Source organism: Notamacropus eugenii, chromosome 2 (genome assembly GCF_028372415.1).
Source record: "Notamacropus eugenii isolate mMacEug1 chromosome 2, mMacEug1.pri_v2, whole genome shotgun sequence".
Lineage (NCBI taxonomy): Eukaryota > Metazoa > Chordata > Mammalia > Diprotodontia > Macropodidae > Notamacropus > Notamacropus eugenii.
The window spans coordinates 395,709,805-395,731,646 of record NC_092873.1 but is presented as its reverse complement, the minus strand read 5'-3'; the positions used below and the strand labels follow the sequence as shown (position 1 = coordinate 395,731,646).

Below are 21,842 nucleotides of genomic sequence, written 5' to 3'. Positions count from 1 at the left end.
TACCCAATGCATGAGTGAACAGCGAAATTTCTTTTCCTCTGAAAGCCTGCCTCTCATTGCCTTTTGAGGTTTGATTGCTAATTTTTCTTAACTCTCTGGAGTTTCTTAACTCTGCTGACACAAAACTGGCTTCCTAAGTTCCTGGGTCAATTTTAAATTCTTTATTTAAAAAATTTCTTAATCCTAGAAAGCCAGAATGTACTAAAAATAGTAGGAGAAAGAAGGGATTTCTAGAGGCAAAAAAGAATGGTCCTAGTAAAGAAAAAGTAGTGTTATTTCACCTGATCCAGTCTCTCAACTGGTAGAATTACAGGTGGGAAGTATTTGGCCCACTAAAGTAGGTCTTGGGGTATCATTCTTCAAATCTCCTTCAAGATTTCCTTTCTTGCTGTTGATGACTTGTTATCTCTCTGCCTTTTCCAGTTATCACATCCTCTTCCACCAGGGAGTATACAGTGACTGAACCTGCTCAAGATGGGATTGCTTCTTCACGTACCTACACTTACCAATGGAGGCAGACCATTACCTTCCAGGAATGCACTCATGAAGATCCTAGACAACCTCTTCCTCCCACCCAGCAACTTTCTGTGGATAGTGTATTTGTCCTATACAATACAGAAGAGAAGATCTTGAGATATGCTTTGAGCAATTCAATTGGTCCTATTGGGGGTATGTAAGGCAATAGTTTTATGGGGCTTGTGAAAAAAGATGGGGAGGGGGAAGAGAAAGAGAGTTTTAAATCCATGCTTTGACTTTCCATACTCTCCCGTTGACTTTCGGTGTCTAACATGATTAGGCAAAGATGGAGCATGGAGGGAAAGAATGTACAAATGTATCCTTTGACCGAAAAAAAGCAAGATTGAAGCATCATGCTTAATCCATAATGTGGGTCACCTGTTATCCTATTCCAGTACGCCATCTAAGAGATATTGATGTGCTGTCTTAAGCAGAAATGAGGAGCTCATGTAGAACTTACCATGCATGTTTTTCAAAGTCAAGAATAAAGCCAAAGGCATTCCACTGAGTGCTTAGACATACTTAGAAAATTAATTTCAACATCTTTCTCTTTTCAGATGGCTCCCCTGACTCCCTTCAGAATCCTTGCTATACGGGTACCCATGGCTGTGACACAAATGCAGCATGCCGCCCAGGTCCTGGAAGACAATTCATTTGCGAGTGCTCCATTGGTTTCCGAGGAGATGGACAGACTTGCTATGGTATGGCTATTAATCCTGACACTTGGGAAGAGTTGGGAGAGGAAGTTAAAGACCCATTCACACAGGATCAAAAGCATTTTATCACTTCTCACTAACTATGCTCATACTTGAGTTCAGGGTCTATTGGCTTCTTCCTACATGTTCTCCTTTCCCTACATGGTCTCCAAGCACAGACCACTGGTTATTCAGAAGTGTGTCATGAATTTATTCATATCTTCTAGAGCATGCCATCACTGTCCTATGCCGAGACTGCTTATGGGAACCATGACCCAGGTCCACAGAATCCCTCAAGTCAGATGGAGGCTCACTCACTTTGGGTACAAAGTTACCTCCAAGGATTCAAGTTCACATGCCCTTTCTTCTTCACAATCATTCCTTAATGTTTTACTCCCAAGAATTCATATCTGGATAACTTGCCTCCACCACCCGCTTACGCTGACTCCTTAAGCATTTACCGTGTGACCAGGACTTTCTCAAGTGTTAGGGATACAGATGTTGGCAAAAAGAAAGACAGTCCCTGCCCTCAAGGAGCTTACATTTCTAATGGTTGAAGATAGCCCACAAAAGGGAGCTGAAAAGCAGGTGGAGAGCTAAAAGTGAAGATGAAGGTCCCTGGGGAGGCAGGGAATGGTTTTAAACGTCTGAAAATGAGAAGTGCTGGGGGAGGGGGAGAAACAAAGGCTGCATGGCCTGGGCCCCTCCATAAAATGGAAGCCCCAGGAGGAACTCACCAATGAGAGTAGGGAGCAAGCCTTGTGGAGGAATGTTCCAGGGTGAGAAGGCTACGAGCAACAGCCAAGGAAATTAGATATTTCAGGGCAAGGAGACCCTAGGGGAATTTTCCCTTTTCTTTTTTTCTTGATCTTCCTCTCCTTCTTTCCTTCTCCCTCTCCTTCTTTCTCTCCCTTCTTCTCCCTCCCTCCCTCCCTCCCCCTCTCCCTCCCTCCCCCTCTCTCTCTCTCTCTCTCTCTCTCTCTCTCTCTCTCTCTCTCTCTCTCTCTCTCTCTCTCTCTCTCTCTCTCTCTCCCCCTGCTGCCTACCATCCCTCAGTGTTTCAACTCTTAATATAGGAGCAGGAAAAGTAATCTCTAAACTTGAGTGGTTCCAAATTTGATAGCCATCTTTTATATTGTGTCTAGCACAAAAACTAGGTAAGTCCAAATCAGGTAAAACCCCTATTAGAGATGCTTAGATTTGACAGTGATAAGGTGAATGAATTAATTGAACAAAACATATATGAGAGGGACGGTTAGGTTCAGAGATTTAAAGGGAGCTCAGAGATTATCAAGTCTAGCCTCTTCATTTTAGCCCAGGGATGTTAATGGATGTGACCCAGGGATGTTAACCAATGTGACCCAGGTCACAGAGAGTGTAAATACCAAAGGTGTGTCCAGAATTGGTGTACTTCCCACTGTACCATGCTACCTCATCTTAGACCTCATCAGACACCAACATCAAGTCTGATAAATACAAGTTGTAGTATGGTTGATGGAATGATAGCCATCCAACATCAATAAACCAAAAAATTAAAGAAATATAGAAGTTGTTGACATCTCCAGGGGCACATTTCCCCCTAATCTCAATTCCCCATTTATTCTGCCTAAACTAAACTCTGCTATGTTTTGCTTTCCTGCCAGATGATTTCACCTTCAAAGAGCCAAACTATAAGTTAATATCACATGGCATAAACTCAAGCTGCATTTCTAGACTGCAGCCTTTTGGGTTTCATCTGTGTTAGAGATGATTTGATTTTCAAGTCAAACAGTCCCTGCCCTCTAAAAATAATATGCAAGTGACAGCCAATTATTTTAATATTTCATTTTTAAGAAAATCTCATTTTTCCCAGTTGCCATCTTGAAAAATTTTTTTTAATTATTATCTTGGAAAGCATGAATATAGTTTGCTTTTTGTCCTATTATTTTCTTGTTCTGGCTTATTAGCATCATGGAATGTTGGCATTTTCTTATTCAAGCTGCTCATTGTTCTGGGCTACTAAATCATGCCTCTAAGTGTCAGTGCCCCAAGTCAATAACCCTTTAATCTGAAATTGCATTAAGCAGATCACTTCATGTGTTATTCCAACATGGGAAGTACCCAGAGAAGTATGGGGAAAACAGCACTGAAAAGAGTTAAGCCTTCCCTTTCCAACTGGATGTGCCTGCAGCTGTGATGTAACACAAAAAATCTGATGAGCAAAGTGGTGCTGCCTTTGATAAGTCATCAGATAGATATTCTATGGCACTAGTTTCCTAATAATTTTAATTGTGCCAAGAGAAGGAATTCTGCTACTTGACAGAATGCATTTGTGTGTTTCTTCGGGGGTTAGGAATTTCTCAGAATGGATTACTTAGTAAATAAACAGTGCTCGCAGAATACATGACATCGGACAAGGCACTTGGTGTCTGTTTTATAGGTCTGAGCCCCAGCCCGAAAGCAGTTTGTAATTTCTTAGGAGGACAAAAATAGATTAGTACATAATGGATAAAATATTGGAAAAAGCGAACATACCAAAGCAGAAATGAAAACAGGAATAATAATAGCTAGCACTTACATAGTGCTTTAAGGTAGGCAAAATGCTTTACGTTTACATTTTATACTCACAACAACCTTTCATTTTGCAGATGTGGAAAATGAGACAGTCCAAATGACTTGTCCCAAATTACACAGCTAGTAAGTATCAGAGGCCAGATTTGAACTCAGGTCTTCCTAATTCTGGGTATAGCACCCAGTCCACTGCACCACTTAGTTACCTATAGTTATAAGAGTCAACGTGTAGGTCACGGATTTTACTGCAGGTTGGAGAGTGATTGTTATGACAAGGGAGAAAGGAAACATTTATTAAATACCTACTATTTGTCAGTCACTCTGCTAAGCCGTAGGAATTCAAATACAAATAAAAAGATAGCTTATGTCCTCAAAAAACATTTTAAAGGGAGCTGAAAAGTTGGAGGGGGTAAGTAGAGAGAGATGGGAAATGAAAATACCTGATGTGAGGGCATGATCTTGAAGTCCAGAAAGTCAAGAACAGGGCCAGGAAGGGATGAAGGCAGGCTGGTCTGGTCACATTCACCAAAGAGTGGTTTCAGAAAGACCTCAACCAATGGGAGAAGAGATGTGGGTCCTGGAGAGAGACATTCCAGATATCATATTTGGGATATCCCAGGGTGAGGAGGCCTTATGTGCTGAAGTAAGTTCAGTGGTGAAATAGCAGTAGAGGGATGATTCTGAAGTCCAAAAACAGGGGAATGAAGGTAGGTGGACCTGACCCGTTCACAAAATGGAAACTCCAGGATGAATTTTATGATCTTTGAGTATACGAAATAACATATGAGAGAAAGTTATCTCTTCTTTCCCTTAACTGAGGCAAAAATAAAAGTTCAGACTTTTTAGTTTTCAAACTGAAAAATGGTCAAATTTTAATTAGTCCCTTTCCAATACCTCATGGCATGGGGATTCTTAAAGGCTGTACCAATGGATCATTAGCTCTGTAAACAGATTGTCTACTTTTCGAGGATCAGTGATCAGTGCTGAGAAGCTCATTGCTAGCAGGCTGACCACCAGATGATGAATTTTTGTCCATAGTAATTCAGGAAAGGAAGAAAATAAGAAATGATCTTTGTTCTGTGTGACTCTCTTCTGTTTCTGTAATGACAGCTGAAGAATGGTAGAAAAGGGGACAAAGGGTCCTAAGACTCACATAGTTTCTAAACCTTCTGTAAACATTAACTTACTTGTTGATAGGCTAAATGTAAGATTCTTGTCCTCTGACTAATGAGTGGACATACTCATGGAAAGAATGGAAACATATCAATCTTAATGTTCTTGCTGTAAGTGAAATCAGATGACGAAAGGAAATTGCTGCTAAACAGAAAGATGGCTCACTGGTTATTCTTGGAGAAGTGAATGAAGAAGTAGGTAGAGCTAGTCTTAGCATGCTTCCAAAAGCAATAAGAAACAACATTTTGTGGTACCTTTGTTCTAGGACTGCAATGCTCATGATAAGTATTTTTTTAAAAACTATCTTGAAAATAATCATAGCTTATGCAGCAATATTGGTGACAGAAGAAGAAATGGTAGAGAAATTTTAAGAGCAACTCAATAAGATCCTCCATGAAATTAAACTTCAGAGGTAAGAAATGAGAGTGGCCAAAGACTCATAAACTATACAGAAGCCTCATACCTTTATCATGAATATTTTTTTTCAGGAACAGACTCTAGACATGTGGATTACCAAATCACATTACAAAGAATGTACCTGATTATATTTTAACAGATGAGAAATAACTGATTTTGCAGATGGAAGTGATTTCTGAATCAGCAATTCTACGTGGTGTCAGACTACTTGTTAGAACATTTAACAAAATCAATACAAAATTAGAAGAAAGAATAAAAATGAGAGGAGATGGTGTGAAATTGAGGCAAGTTCAACCTAACCTATTTGAATAAGGTGCTGATGGTGAAAAGTGGGAAATGGATAAAAAAAATTTTAAGGATATTAAAACAGACCACTTACTAAGACCACTTAACCCATGTAAATGAAATACCTAAAGAGCCTAGAAACTGTATCAGGTAACATACCTAAAGTTGAACAGAATCCAAATTCTATCCATACTATTTATAGTTTGTTAATTTTTTAAAATACATTGAGTTTGGTAGAGGAAAATGTTGCCTGCAAACAAGGGTTTTTAGTATTTAACAAGAGCACCAGATGAGTAGTGCAGAAATCCAAGGATAAAACATGGTGAATCATTTTTTCTAGCCCAGGAAACAGAAACAAAAGACAGATAGCTGCTGTGTGTCTCTGATCCCAGAACCAGACTATGGATCTAGCATGGTCTTAGGAGTGGATCTGTGGCCAAGTACAGGACTGAACTGTGGCTATGTTCCAAAGCAAGAAGTAGCTGTGGATCCAACAAAGATTGGACCTGATTGCAGGGAGCAGGAATAAGAGCCAGTGTGCATCTATGTAATACTAACTCAGTCAGAATTAGGAGGGGATCTGTGCCTTGATATGAGGCTGTTCCAAGGAAGGGAGTAGTCACTCTTCTAGGAGATCCAGCTCAGATTTATCTGTCTTTAGTCTGTGTATGACTCAGGAAGCGGGGTATAGAAATGAGCAGCACCTATGTGGCATTGATCTTGGAGTGAGCTTGCAGATTTAGCCCCTACCCTGACTGGGAACTGCAGCTATGTGACCTAGGCAAGGAACTCAGATGAAGGGGAAGTCTGTGGTTGTCACTCTGAACTTGCAGAACTTTCTAGCTAGCTTATAGGAACTAAGGCCAGTAGCAGTCTACTGGATTTCTAATGAGGAACAAACCTATAGTTGTATCACACAGACTTAAAATGAGGTCAGTAGCTTGAAAAGCTCAGACACTTTATACTGGATCAGAGCATGCAAGGATCACTGAAAATTTGCACATCTCCAGTCTGAGTTGCTACTGAGATCTTTGGAAAAAAAACCAACAACACAGCACTAAATATCTAAATATCTTAATATTTAAATATCTAAAGAGAATAATAACAGTACTCCAAAGAATACAAAACAGGATCTAAAAAGCCCCTGACATTCTCTCCAAAAGTCTGCAAAATCTGGATGTATTTCAAAGCTCCATTTTAGGAATTGAGGCTTGAATAATGTGTGTGTGTGTGTGTGTGTGTGTGTGTGTGTGTGTGTGAGAGAGAGAGAGAGAGAGAGAATCCTATCATGAAGAGTCATTATGATACCAGGAATGCCCCAAACTCAAACTAAGAAGAAAGTACCTTCAAAATATCAACAAGCAATGCCTCAAAGAAAAACACGGCTCACCCAGAAGGTCAACTGGGATTTATGGAAAAAATAAAGCAAGATTTAAATATATATACATATATATATTATAAATTAGGTAAAGAGCTAGAATTGGAAAGAATTGAAAAAGAAATGAGAATTATCAAGGAAAGTCTTACAAAGAGAATAAATAGCTTAATACCAGAGGTATAAAACCTTATCTAACAGATTTCCTCTCTAAAAGGTAAAATGGATCAATAGAAATTAATAAGTCCATGAGACAAAAAAAACTATTAAAACAAAGTCAAAGACTGAAAAAAGAAGAAATTGTGAGGTATCTTATATATATATATAAACAACTAAGCCAGAAAAGAGATCAAAGGGAGATAATTTTAGAATCACTGGATAATCTGAAAGTCATGACTGAAAAAACATCCATACTTCAAAAAATCATGAGAGAAGATGATACTGATCTATTAGTATCAGTGGGCAAAGTGAAAATAGAAAGAATTCAATAGTCACCTCATACCTGAAACCCCCAAATTAGAATCCCCAGTAGTGTCATAGCCAAAATCCAGAGCTTCCAGAAAATATTGTGACTATCCGGAAAGAAAGAATTCATATATCAAGGAGACATAGTCAAGAACATATAAGATTTACCAGCTACTATAATAAAAGGAATGGAAAGCTTGGAATATAATGTCCTAAAAGGCAAAAGATACAGGTGTATAACAAACAATATTTTACCCAGCAAAACTGAGTATAATTCTACATGGTAAAAAAGAAATGGTGGATGAAATAAAAAATTCCAAGCATTCTTGATGAAAAGACCAGAACTACATAGAAACTTTGAAATACAAACACAGAAATCAAGGGAAACATAAAAAGATAAATATTTTCAGTCATGTCTAACTCTTTGTGAGCTGATTTAGGCTGTTTCTTGGCAAAGATGATGGTTTGCCATTTCCTTCTCCAGTTAATTTTTACAGATGAGGAAACTGAGGCAAACAGGTTTAAGTGAATTGCCTAGGGTCACACTGCTAGTAAGTATCTGAGGCCAGATTTGAACTCAAGAAAATGAGTTCTTAATTCCAAGCTCAGTGCTCTATCCACTGTATCACCTAGACGTCCCCAAATAAGGTAAATACAAGTGAGCAATCAGACAGGGCTATATAAGAAAGAAATGTTTATATTCTAATAGGGGAAACTGATATGAGTGTGCCCCCAAAATTCTAATTTTATCAGAGGCTACAAATAAATTGAGGGCTTCTGTTATTTTCAGATGATCTGAAAGGAGGTGGTGCAAGGCATCTAGGTGGCACAATAGATAGAGTGTCAGGCCTGAAGTCAGGAAGACTCTTGTGAGTTCAAATATGACCCCAAACATTTGCTACCTGGAAAACTCTGGGCAAGTCCCTTAACCTTGTTTGCCTTAGTTCCTCATTTGTAAAATAAGCTGGAGAAGAAAATAGCAAACCACTGCAGTATCTTTGCCAAGAAAACCCCAAATAGGGTTTTAAATAGGGTCATAAAGAGTTGGACATCACTGAACAACAAATTAAACATTGAAAGCACAATTAATCTCAATACTATATAAACTGTTTATAAAAACAGGAAAAAAAGGTACTGCTAAATTCCTTCTCTGATACAAATAATGTTCTTGAAACCTAAACCAGGGAGAGCCAGAAGAACGTAAATCATAGTTCAATATCTCTAATGAACATTGATGCAAAAAAAGATTTAAATAGAATGTTAGCAAAGAAACTACAACAATGTATCACAAAGAGTATGTTTTGTGACCAGGTTAGATTTATACCAGGACTGCAGGGGTGACTCAATAATGTGAAAATTCTAATCATAATATGCCATATTAATAAGAAGAAAACAATCATGTGATTACATCAATAAATGTAGTTTTGCCAAAATATACCAATTTCTATTAACAATGCTAAAATGTAGAAATAAATGAATCCTTCCTTGATATGATAAGCTGTATTTTATTTAAAACCAAGAGCCAGAAATATATGTAATGGGGTTAAATTTGAGGCCTTTCCAATAAGATTAGGGGTAAAATCACACTATTTGATGTAGTGTTAGAAATGCTGTCTATATTAGTAAAAAGAAAAAGAAACAAATGAAATAAAAATAGGGGAAAGAACGCAAAATCATTTTGTTTTGCAAATGATTTGCAAATGGTTTACTTAGAAAACTCTAGATAGTCAACTAAAATTTAATTTAAACAATAATTTCATTGTAGGATATAAGATAAATACACATAAATCATCAACACTTTTGTAAATTACCAATAAAACCTAGCAGAAAGTGATAGAAAGAAATTGTTTTTAAATTAACTAATACTAAGGGATGCCCATCAATTTGAGAATGCCTGAAAAAAAAAACCATGCCATTTGAATGGAATGGAATACTATTGTGCCATAAGAAATGAGAAAATGGATGGTTTTGGAGAAACCTGGGAAGATTTTAATCAACGGATGCATAGTGAAGTTAAGGAGAAGCAAAACAACTTATAAAATAATCAAGTTAATAACTAGAATAGGACCAATGATGTAGCATGCCACCCTCCTTTTGAAAAATAGAAATGGACTCATTTTTTGATCTACCCAACACAGGAATTTGTTTTGCTTGATTATGTATATTTGTTACACGACTTTTGATTTTTCTTTTCAATTCAGTCTGGTGAGGTGAGAGAGAGAAAAAGATGCTTGTGAATTGAACAACAAAATTAAATTTTTAAGAACTATATTGTAGAAGTTGAAAGGAAATGAGTTGATCGTATACTGAGAGGAACAGATAAGTGATAACCTATCACTGATTGGTATTCATGCAATGTCAAATCATCTATGGGATAAGACACCAACAAAAATTCTACAGGATAAGAAGAGGTAGATAGGTTTTGGTCTGCATTATTGGAGGAAGAACCCATGGAGATGAAATTATGTGGCTGCATCTATGTTGAAGCATTTGAAGAACTTTCAGAATGAAAGGAATGTTTCATATTGAACTACTAAGAGTATTGTGCCTTGTTCAGTTTAATTCAACAAGATTAAATACTGACTACATGAAGAACATTATGTTAGATGCAAAGGAAGATGCAAAGATAAGACATGCAAAATGAATTGCCATGTGAGATTCAAGGAAAGAAGACACAGGTAGTAATTCAATAGGCAAACATGAAGAGGTAAGACATTCCAGGAATAGGAAATAGCATGAACAACATGATAACAGTAGGAAAGTGAAAGGCATGTTCACCTACCCTATGAAGTAGGTAGGATAAAAATGAGTATTATATGGACAGTGCTTTAAGGTTTGCAAAGTACTTCACAAATGTTATCTCATTTTGTCCTCACCACAATCCTGGGAAGAAGGCACTATTATTGTACTCATTTTACAGATGAGGAAACTGAGGCAGGCAGTAGGTAAGTGGCTTGTCTGGAACCACATAGCTAGTAAGCATGTGACACTGCATTTGAATTTGGGTATTGTTGAATCCAGGTCCAATTTTTTTTTTTTAATATTGAGGGTTTTATTTATTTATTTATTTTTTGTGAGGCAGTCAGGGTTGAGTGACTTACCCAGAGTCACATAACAAGTAAGTGTCAAGTGTCTGAGGCTGGACTTGAACTGAGGTCCTCCTGACTCCAGGGCTGGTGCTTTATCCACTATACCATCCAGCTGGCCCCAGGTCTAATTCTATATCCAATGAATCACCTTAGTTATCTCATTTTAATTGCATTTTTTAAAAAATGACTAGAAATTAAGCAATTTGTCTAACTTTGCACAGTTAGTAGGTGGCAGGGCCAGTATTTGAACTCTTTCCCCCCTACATTCTATACAAAGGTTCCAGAGGAATATCTGAGTCTGGAATTTTCTCTAAGCTTTCGTGGCATAGGAAGTAGAAGCCCCAAATGAATCCCAACCCCTGCGTCTAGCAGCAGAGTCAGAAGCTGGTGCCCTAGACTTGGTTTTGAAATCCACATTTGTGGAACATTGTTGAGATACAGCTTGTAGTTAGGATTATTATATTTTTTGGAGCAGCTTTGCTTTGTGACCTTCCAACTATGCACAACACATTCCTTTTCTCTGAGATCGTGTATTTTAAGTATTTCACAGGATTCTGGTTTTCAGTGTGTACTTTACAGAGTAAAACAATTTGGCTTGGGCTTTTACCTCAAAGTGAAATACTTTGTAGGGCTGATGCAGCAAAAAAGAACTACAAACAGATTTATGTGAGGTCTTTTCCATGCCATGTGCAGCATCTATTAAATCTGAATGACACTCACCTGACAAATAAAAAAACTGATTAAGTTAGCAATCTATGCTTTGTCACAGGAGTCATTTTTTCCCCCAAAGACCTACTTTGAGGTATTTGAGAAGACAGAGTATAAACTCAGTCAGTAGTCCTACCTATCAACCTCAGATTGTTAGAAATACCAGAGCCAAGATGGCAGACAGAAGGCAGGGACTCACCTGAGTTATCCCAAATACTTTGCCAAACAACTTTAAATAACACTTCAAAAAGAATTATGGAGTGACAGAAACCACAAAAGGAAGGGTGAAATAATTTTCCAACCCAAGAGAATCTAGAATATCAGCAGGAAAGGTCTGTTGTACTAAGGTAAGAACGGAGTGCACTGGTATAGGCTGGGCTATAGTATAGTATATAGTATAGTATAGTATAGTATAGTATAGTATAGTATAGTATAGTATAGTATAGTATAGTATAGTATAGTATAGTGTAGTATAGTATAGTATAGGGCTACTAGTAAATAGTGGTTGACCTTGGGGATGATTGAATCAGTGGTAGCAGTAGTGACTTTCAGAACTCTCTGCCCACACATGGTAAGGGGATCGGACAACTGGTCAGGAGATTAAAGGGATCCCTTTGCTGGCACTGGGGGCAGGACTCTATTGTATTACCCATATGCGGATCTGGGTTACAGTATTGGGTTGCAGTCCCAGGGTGAGAAGAGGCACTAGTACATCAGAGCTTGTGGCCACAGGAGAGTGGGGACCCTGGTCACAGTTCCAGGGTGGACAAGAGTACCTGTTCATTCACATACCAGAGCACAGTCCAGGAGAGTAATGACCACACCTTTCCTTAGGATCATACCACTTTGGATGAACTGAAAACTTCTAGGTCCCTAGAGCTAGCTCTGAGAGCAACAGCAAGAAAAGCCTGAACCTTGGGACAGTGCTCCCTCTACCCCAGGAGCAGAGAGCCCCATGGTAACATAGAGTTAAAAGTCAAGAAATTGACTGGAATGATGAGCAAACAACAAAAAATACCTGAACATAGAAAGTTACTATGATGACAAGGAAAATCAAAACACAAACTCAGAAGAAGACAACAAAGTAAAAACTGCTACATCTGAAACCTCAAAGAAAAATGTGAATTGGTCTTAGGCCCCAAAAGAATTCCTAGAAGACCTCAAAGAGGATATTAAAAGTCAAATGAGAGGCAGAGGAACAATTAGGAAAAGAAATGAGAGTGATGCAAGAAAATCATGAAAAAAAGAGTCAGCAGCTTGGTAAAGGAGGCACAAACAATACTGAAGAAAATAGCAACTTTAAAAAATCGATGAAATGGTAAAAGAGGCATAAAAATCCACTGAAGAAAGTAACTCCTTAAAAAAATGGAAAAGGAGGCACATAATCTCACTGAAGAAAATAATTCCTTAAGCATTAGAAGTGAGCAAATGGAAACTAATTATTTCACCAAGTAGCAAACAAAATCAAAAGGCAGAAAAAAAAATAGAAGAAAATGTGAAATATACCATTGGAAAAACAAATGACCTGGAAAATAGATCCAGGTGAGATAATTTAAGAATTATTGACTTCCTACATGAAAGTCATGATTTTTAAAAAAAGCCTAGACATCATCTTTCAAGTAGTTACAAGGAAAACTGCTCTGATATTTTAGATCCAGGGAGTAAAATAGAAATGGAAAGAATTCACCAATAACCTCCTTAAAGAGATCTCAAAATGAAAATTCCTAGAAATATTATAGCCAAATTCCAAAGATCTGAGGTTAAGGAGAAAATATTACAAATTAACCAGGGCAGGGGGGAGGCAGGAACAATTCAGATATCATGGAACCACAGTCAGGATAGAGCAAGGTTTAGCAACTTCTGCATTAAAGGATCAGAGGACTTGGAATATGATATTCTGGAGGGTAAAGGAGCTAGCATTACAACCAAGAATAATCTACCCAGCAAAGTTGAGTATAATTCTTCTGGAGGAAAAAAATGGATATTCAATGAAATAAAGGACTTTCAAGCATTCCTGATGAAAAGACCAGAACTGAATAGAAAAATTGAGTTTCAAATATATGAATCAAGAGAAGCATAAAAAAGTAAACAGGAAAGAGAAATCATGAGGAATTCATAAACAGATGCAAAGTGAAATGAGCAGAACCAGAAGAACATTTTAGACAGTAACAGCAATATTGTACAATGATCAACTGTGAATGACCTAGCTATTCTCAACAGTATGGTGATCCAAGACAATTCCAAAGGACTTATGATAAAAAAATGCTATCCATCTCCAGAGAAAGAACTAATGAAGTCTGAATGCAAAAAGAAGCATACTTTTTTTTTTACTACTTTATTTTTCTTGACTTTTTTTTTGGTCTGTGTTTTCTTTTATAATATAAGTAATATAATAACTAATAGTGCAATAGCACATGTATAACCTACATCAAATTGTGTGTCTTCTCAATGGGGGAAAGGAGAGAAAGAGAGAGAGAGAGAGAGAGAGAGAGAGAGAGAGAGAATTTGGAACTCAAAATTTTAAAAAACAAATGTTAGAAATTGTTACATGTAAGTGGGAAGAATAAAATATTAAATAATTTTTTTAAGAAAAAGGAGTAAAGAGATGCACAAGTTTATATTTGGTCAAATTTGTGGATTGGTCATTTTAGCATAAACCTAAATCTGTGAAATCAGCATATCTTAGCTTTTAATTGATAATTAGAGAAAAGTAGTATCATTTGGAAACAGAAAATTAAATCTTTTATTATGTTTTAAGTTCAATTTGACTTTATCAGTCATCTAAGTAAGGCCCAATTATGACTAATGGCAGTTGAATGGCAAAGTGAATAGAATGCTGGTCCTGGAGAAGATCTCAGTTTAAATTTGGCCTCAGACATTTACTAGGCAAATCACTGAACTCTCTGCCTCAGTTTCCTCAACTGTAAAATGGGGATAATAATACCCCCTACCTCCCAGAGTTTTTGTGAGGATTAAATGAAATTATATACATATAGCACATATATGTATGTATATATATACATACACATATATATGTGTGTGTTTCTCTGTGTGTGTTAGTACAGTGCCTGACACATAGTAGATGCTTAAAAATGCTTCTTCCCTTCTTTGCTATTACCTTGTTTCAACCTCTTCAAAGAAAGTGCATTTTCCCAGTGGACAATTTTAAGACCATACACTCTCACTAAGAATTTCTTCCACAAATGTTTGTTGAAATTGAAATTCAACTCACCCAAAAAGCTTCCACAATACTCCGGGCTTGCAAAAGGGGGAGTGTCTGTGTGACTAGAGAGGAGAGATATAGGAGAGTTATAAAAGTAGAAAGGTTAAGATTTGACAATAAATTGTATGTGTGTTGCGAGTGTAAATGAAAAGTTAAGGATGCCACTGAGATTTCAACTGCCTGGAACAAGCCATCTCACTTATTCTTTTCAGTTTCTTTTTCTGTTAAATGGGGATAATAACACTTGTGTTACTCATTTTCCAAACTTGTTGTGATGAACAATTGCTATGATTAATAGAAAGCACTTTATAAATGGTAAACACTACATGAATACAAACTATTATGATTATTTTATTAGGAATTAAATGATCTTTCACTTTCTCTATGGGGGTAATTCCTCTTCTGTGGGTCACAATCTCTCCACGATTTAGGACATAGTTTAATGAATTGCATTGGATAAAGAATTCCTCACCTGGCAACCAGCCTTCTAGTGATGAGTCTCTGGGAACCTAACCAGGCTTGCTTTTTGATAACATACACATTCTTGAAAACTTTCTAGCGTGCTCAGACCTACTGTAGCTTTCCTTCAAGTGCCTTTGTAAATATCCCTCATGCCATAAGGTTGCATCAGAGGACGTCTTTGATGCAAGAGGAAGTCTGGGGCCAATGAAGGAATGCTAGATTTGAAATCTGAGAACCTGGGTTCAAATTTTCCTTCTTCTCCTTACTACCTGTGTTGCTTGGCCAAATTACTTACCTCTCTGGGCCTAAGTTTTTCCATCTATAAAATCAGGTCATTGAACTAGATACTATCTAAAGTCATCCTTTCCAGCTCTAATATGACAATAATATAAAAAGAGAAGTTGAGTGGCCTGGTGGCTAAAGACCAGCCTTGGAGTTAGGAAGTCTTGGGTTAGGGCCTTGCCTCTGGTCCCACTAACTGAGTGGTTATGAGCAACTTTCTTAATTTTTCTTTAATGTGAAAACTTTTATATTTTATCTTTTTCAAATTACATGTAAAACAATTTTTAACTGTTCATTTTTTAAAATTTTGAGTTTCCAGTTCTCTCACTCTCTAGCTCCCCTGCTCCCTCCTTGAGACAGCAAGCAGTTAGACATGAATTATACATGTGCAGTCATACAAAACATATTTTGATATTAGCCATGTTGCAAAAGAAAATAGATAAACACACACAAGAAAAATTAGGCAAAAAGCAAGTATGCTTTGATCTGCATTCAGACTCCATTGGTTCTTTCTTTGGAGATGGATAGCATTTTCCAGCATGAGTTCTTCAGAATTGTCTTGGATCACTGTATTGCTAAGAATAGCTAAGTCATTCAGAGTGAATCATTTTACCATACTGCAGTTACTCTACAATGTCCTGCTGGTTTTGCTCACTTCACTTTAGTTTACATAAGTCTTTCTAGATTTTTTTTGAAATCATCCTGCTCATCATTTCTTATAACACAGGAGTATTCCATCACTATCTTATACCACAGCTTGTTCAGCCATTCTCCAGTTGATGGGTGTCCCCTCAATTCTTTGGGGACAACTAGGTGGTGCAGTGGATAGAGCACTGACTCGGGAGTCAGGAGGACCCAAGTTTAAATCCAGCCTCAGATAACTTACTAGCTGTGTGACCCTGGGCAGGTTAATTAGCCCCGATTGCCCCCACCTCCTCCCCAGTAGGAGCAAGCACCCTAGCAAACCCAGGATGGGTGCTAGCACAGGTTCTCTTGATCTGCTTTATAAAGGAAAGAACTTTAAAGGTGTTAACAATCCCTACTTTAATTAGAGAAAGTGAATATAGAAAATACAAGCAGAGAACTAGCACGAAGGCCAACAGACAGGGCTTCAGCTGTCTGAACGCAGTAATATTGCTAGACACTTTACATGTATCACTGGATCAAGGGAGCACAGACATCTAAGCAGTTGGGGGGCTCTGAACATGACTCAGAGTCTCGACTAGGAAACCAAAAAATCCTTCTCCTGAGTGAACTCCTAAAGCAAAACACCAACTCAGAGTATATATACACTTATCAGAACCAGAAGGCATCACAACCCTCGTGACTCAGTGCTAATCAACTTAGTATCAAAAAGTGTGGAAGCCTTCCGACTAGCAAGCCTCCCCCTAAGCAAGCTCCTCTTTAGGCAAGTCTCTCCCCCCAATAGGCTCCACATGAAGCCTATTAATGGGCAAGGAAGTTCTTATTATCCCATTAGCATTACACTCTTCTAAAAAAATTCCACTTCTTTGCATGGGCAAAATTCTTAACTTCTGCCTAACTCAGGCAAATCTTTAACACTATAAATTTCAGATGAATTGCGGATTTTCATTGGTAGAGAGATTCTGTGCTGGACAGTTATTACTTACACTGATACAATCACAGGACTGGATGAAGAAAATGAAATCTTCTAAATTCTTATCTCTTCTAGATATTGATGAATGCTCAGAGCAGCCAACAGCCTGTGGAAGCAATGCCATCTGTAATAATCACCCAGGAACCTTTCGCTGTGAGTGTATTGAGGGCTACCAGTTTTCTGATGAAGGCGTGTGTGTGGGTAAGTTATCAGTGTAAGATTTTAACAATCTCATGTATTCTCTTCCTCTTATGGTTTCTGTGTTGTTTTGAGACTATCAAAGTCTCTGTAATGTCACTGGGGGAAGCGGGCTGGGTGCTGGTTATTTGTTAGGTATTTAATTATGACTTTAGATGGTGATGATGAAGGGGAGAGACATGGAGGAGAGTCCAGATTGGTTCAAGATTTCTACTTTATCCCCATGAGTATACTTCATCTTACTAGTTCCAAGAAATTTTTAGTTCAAAGATTGTTGGAGCTCTCCAGGTCTAAAGGAGCAAGAATGCTGGACATGACATCTAAGCTCAGCATTCTCAAATTTAAAACAGTTCAGCCTTTAATGCTGTCCATGAACCATCTCTTTGTCCTTTTCCCACTATTTGGCAAACCCGAATATGCTTTATGTTTGTTCTGTCTTGGAGCCCTGGATCAGGCTTTGCAGAGGTCCCGAGGTGAGATGGTTTCACGGGGGCGGGAAGGAACAGGCAGTTCTCATTTTGAGCAAGACCCAAACATCTGTGCTTCTAGGCCCTTTCCTTCCCTTTCCTCTGCTCTGTATTCTTTCAGATAATTGAGATTTTTAGCCCTAGTGAATTTTATTTTTGTATTTAAAAATTGATTTGTTTTTCTTGATTTCTACACACACACACACACACACACACACACACACACACACACAGTTTAGTTAAATTTCTAAATGGATGAGAAAATTCCCTTTGCATAATGATACTATGTTCATATAGTAGGTATGTAGTGTGGCCAGGCTGACACTGTATATAGGCAGAGACCTCAAAGAATTTATTGCCTCGGTCTGTTTTCTGGATTGATTCACTTAAGACACTTAAGACTGTACTTAGTTTCCTCTAGTATAATAATATAATAATAGTATAATATAAAAATATCATAATTGTATAATGTAATAATAATATAACAATAACCATGTTAGCAGCTTACATTTATATAACACTTTTAAGATTGGCAAGATGCTTTGCTTTCATTGTCTTATTTGATATTCATAATGTCCCTATGAGTTATATGCTATTATTGTTCTTATATTATAGATGAGAAAGCTGAGGTTTAGAAAGGGTTAAGTGACTCTTAGAGTCTTGAGTTAAGTGACTTTCCCAGGGTCATGCAGTTGATGAATGTCTCAAGTGGAATTGAAACCCATATCTTTCCTGACTGTAAGTCTAGCATTTTATCTGCTACACCACATATCATAAATAAAGATCAGTGTTGTCATCCTGTATGTAATCTTTCTGGAGGTCCATGAAGAAAAGACATACTGATCAGCTTAGCAATCTAATGGTTTAGGCGATGTCTATTCAAACTAGTCTTATAATTTTTTTAAAAAGTGAACAGAAGTAATTACAACCCCTCACCTTCCCTCTTCCCAACTCCAAGCAAATCATCTTATTTATTTTCTAAACCACTTTTGTGGGTTCCTTTAGATTCATGAGGAAGAAAGGTAACTACCAATATAAAGCTCTTTTAAGGTAATTTATCAGCAAAATTGACTTTTTCTTCACTTACCTGGTGAAATTGTTCATGCTGGATCCAAGCCTTGAGTAGGAATATTCTCATTTGAGATCAGAAAAGATGGATTGAGCAGGGGAGGGGTGAAGAAGTGAGCAGTCAGAGTTGAGGAAGCCAGATGCTGCCTGTTGATTGAAAGGGTGATTGTGTTGAACTCTCCAGGACTTGGGGCTTTATGTACATGCAGATGACACACAGATGCATACTTGCATATGTGTACGTATATGTGTATACGTACACATATATACCAATACACACGTATTTTCCATCTACTGTATATGTATCTGTTTTGTTTTGTTTTTTTTCTATTATGGAAATAGTTACTTTTGAGTGTTGTCTTTCTTGCTTTTGAATTTTCTTTCAGTTTTCTTTTCTCTATTCACTGATGGCAAAGTTCAGAGCTGTTCATTTGAAAGGAAGGAGGGAGGCTAGGAATCAAGCAAACCTTAGCTACAGTGATAATGAAATAGACAAAAGTTTATCTTTTGTGTTTCCCTCCCTATTCTCTTGCAACATCAGCATGCACATACTCTTACTCCTTGGCCCTAAAGAAGTTTCAATAAGATATATGTTTAAAATGACCATTCTTTCTATCTAAATAAAAAGCCTGCTTTCTTCCCCGCTCCTTCCAACAAAGTTATACATGATTTTACTTTCAACATTTATATGGCACATATGCACCTAATTAATTTTATTTCCACATTTTAAAAAGTAGGCTTATTTTTCTTGATTTCTCTCTTCAGAGACTGTCATCCCTCATGGCCCTTCTTTTTCTGGCTCTGTATTTCTTCTCCTTTTCCCCCTCCTATTTTTTTTTTTTAGTACTTCCCTCCCATCTCTCTCAGATCCCTTCCTTTTCTTTCTCAATTTTTTTCTTCTTCATATTTCTCCTGCCCCTAACCTGTGGGGAAAGAGAGGAGAGAAAGAAGCAGTGAGAATTTGGGAGAGCAACATAAATTGGGATGGGGACTTGATAGAACCGCAGGGAGAAATAAGTTCATTTATTCAACAACAATTTTTTAAAATATCTATTGTATACAGAAAACTGTGTTAGATTCTGGAATTTTTAAGACATAGTCACTGCCATCATGGAGGGTTACAGGTTAGCAGAATCTGACTTAGATTTCACCAAGTCAGAGTATATTCCTTTTCCAAGGCTTCTCAAAGAAATGCAAGGAAAGAGAAAAGTCAAACCTTCTAAAGCATGAGTATTGTGTTAAGCTTTGGGCATAACAGTTTAAGAAGGATGTTGAGAAGCTGTAAAGTGTTTATAGGAGGGAACAGTCTTGAGTCTACATTTTATGAAGATCAGCTGATGGAACCAGGAATATTTAGTCTGGAGAAAAGAAGAAAGGATAGCTCTTTTCAAGAATTTGAAGTACTGTCATGTGGAAGAAACCTTACACTTGTTCTGTTTGACCAAAGAATTGAACCAGGAGCCATGAGCAGAGGTTACAAAGAGGTTTGATTAATTTAGGCTTGATGTCAGGAAAATCTGTCTCCAAATTAACACTATCCAAAAGTACAATGGGCTGCCTAAAGAGGTGATAGCTTCCTTCTCTTTGGAGGTCTTCAGCAGAAGCTGAATGGGTTTGTTACTTACTGGGAATGTTATAGTAGGGATTTCTTTCAATAATGGGTTGGGCTTAGATGGCCACAGAGGTCCTTCCTAATTCTCAAATTTTGGAAGTCCATGAAGATATTTTTCCAGCCCTACCTCTGCCACATACTGACTTTATCTATATTTGTTTGGCCCATCTACTTTAGATTGTAGAGAAGTTACCATATTTGTCTCCATTCCCTGTAGGATGGCCATCCAATGATCATCTCACTGGATGCTTCCTCTACTGTAAAAATTTCTATCTTTCAATGCTCTTAGAGTTGGCCCACACAATAGTAACTGTCTATATGTGAGAGGCCAGATGGCAGAGTGAAGAGAGAGCTGGCCTTGGAGTCAAGAAGAACTGGGCTCATGGGCCACTTTTGACAAATACTGACTGCATGACACTAAAAGCAAATCACTTACCCTCTCAGTTGCAGAGAAGTTGTTGACTTCCATTAGTACAGGTAGTTTCTCTGGAAGGAGTCCTTTGTATCAATGAAGTCACATCTCTCACCCTAAATTCCTAAATGTATGTGTTTATTTTACCTAAGCACTCCCCCTTCCCAGTTCTTTCCTTTATTTTGCTGAGCAAGCCTAGGAAAAGGATGAACATTAATGATAAAAAGATAAGGACGAAAGAGGACATAAGGAAAGGCTCTGCCCTCCCTCTAAGACTGACTAGGTAACGTCCTTTCGTCTAGAGTACCAATAGCTAGGTACTGAAGTCAGGAAGAATTTAGTTCAAATCCCTCCTCAGACACTTACCAGTTGTATGACACTGTGCTTTATTTCTTTTTTTTTTTTTTTTGACATAAAATAGAATACCTATCTAGCTGGTATGTTATATGGGTCAAATGAGACAATATTTGTTAAACACTTGGCATAGTGCCTGCCAAATCGTAGGCGCTATATAAATGCTTATTCCTTTCCCCTCCCTGTCCCTTTTCAATTCATCTGGGGCCATCTCCAGTCATCCTGATCTATATATGGCCACTGAACCCAGATGGCTCCAGAGGAAAATGTGAGGCTGGTGACTTTGCAACCTTGCCTCACTTAAATCCAATCCACTTGCAAGTCATGGTATCACCTTCCTGAGACCATGGTCCTCTTTGAGAATGAAGCACAAACTACAAGAATTTTCAACTAGGACTCGTAAGCCTTTTCCTTTTGGAGACACTACATTGGCAAAGTTGATCAGTGATAGATTTATTTTAGAGGAGGAGCCTGGATCAAATTCCTGACCATCCTTAGGAATTTTAAGCCTGTAAATTTGGAAACCAGAATAAAGGCAGGCCCTCTGTGGCTACAATAATTGTGTTCTTCTAGTTCCTGTGGAAGTATGTCACATTCTCACTTTGAAGACTCAAGTTACTGAACATTATAGGTTGGCCTTTGGTTCCCAAATTCTTTGGTAATTCCCTTGTTTGGCAAAGGATTTTGATCTAAGTGTCCATTTGCGTAAGTCTTATAATGCTGCCAAAGAAATGGAAGTATACCTAATCTTTGTTTATCTTGCTTCAAGTGGCTTGGCCCTGTACATTGAAGAGGAGGATTAAGAGACCTGCTTTAGAAGTCACAAGAAAAGTTTTAGGACTAGCCCTAAGGTTTTCTTTTTCTTTTTTCTTT

General features: G+C 37.7%; 1 protein-coding gene across 1 annotated transcript in view; it reads left to right on the top strand.

Moving 5' to 3' along the window:
- Positions 1-21,842, top strand: part of NID1 (nidogen 1) — a 113,537-nt gene that overhangs the window by 45,234 nt on the left and 46,461 nt on the right. Inside the window, exons 8-10 of the mRNA XM_072647546.1 lie at positions 424-669; positions 1,074-1,217; positions 16,934-17,059. Of these exons, the coding sequence (XP_072503647.1) occupies positions 424-669; positions 1,074-1,217; positions 16,934-17,059 (516 nt within the window). The remainder of the gene's footprint in view (positions 1-423; positions 670-1,073; positions 1,218-16,933; positions 17,060-21,842) is intronic.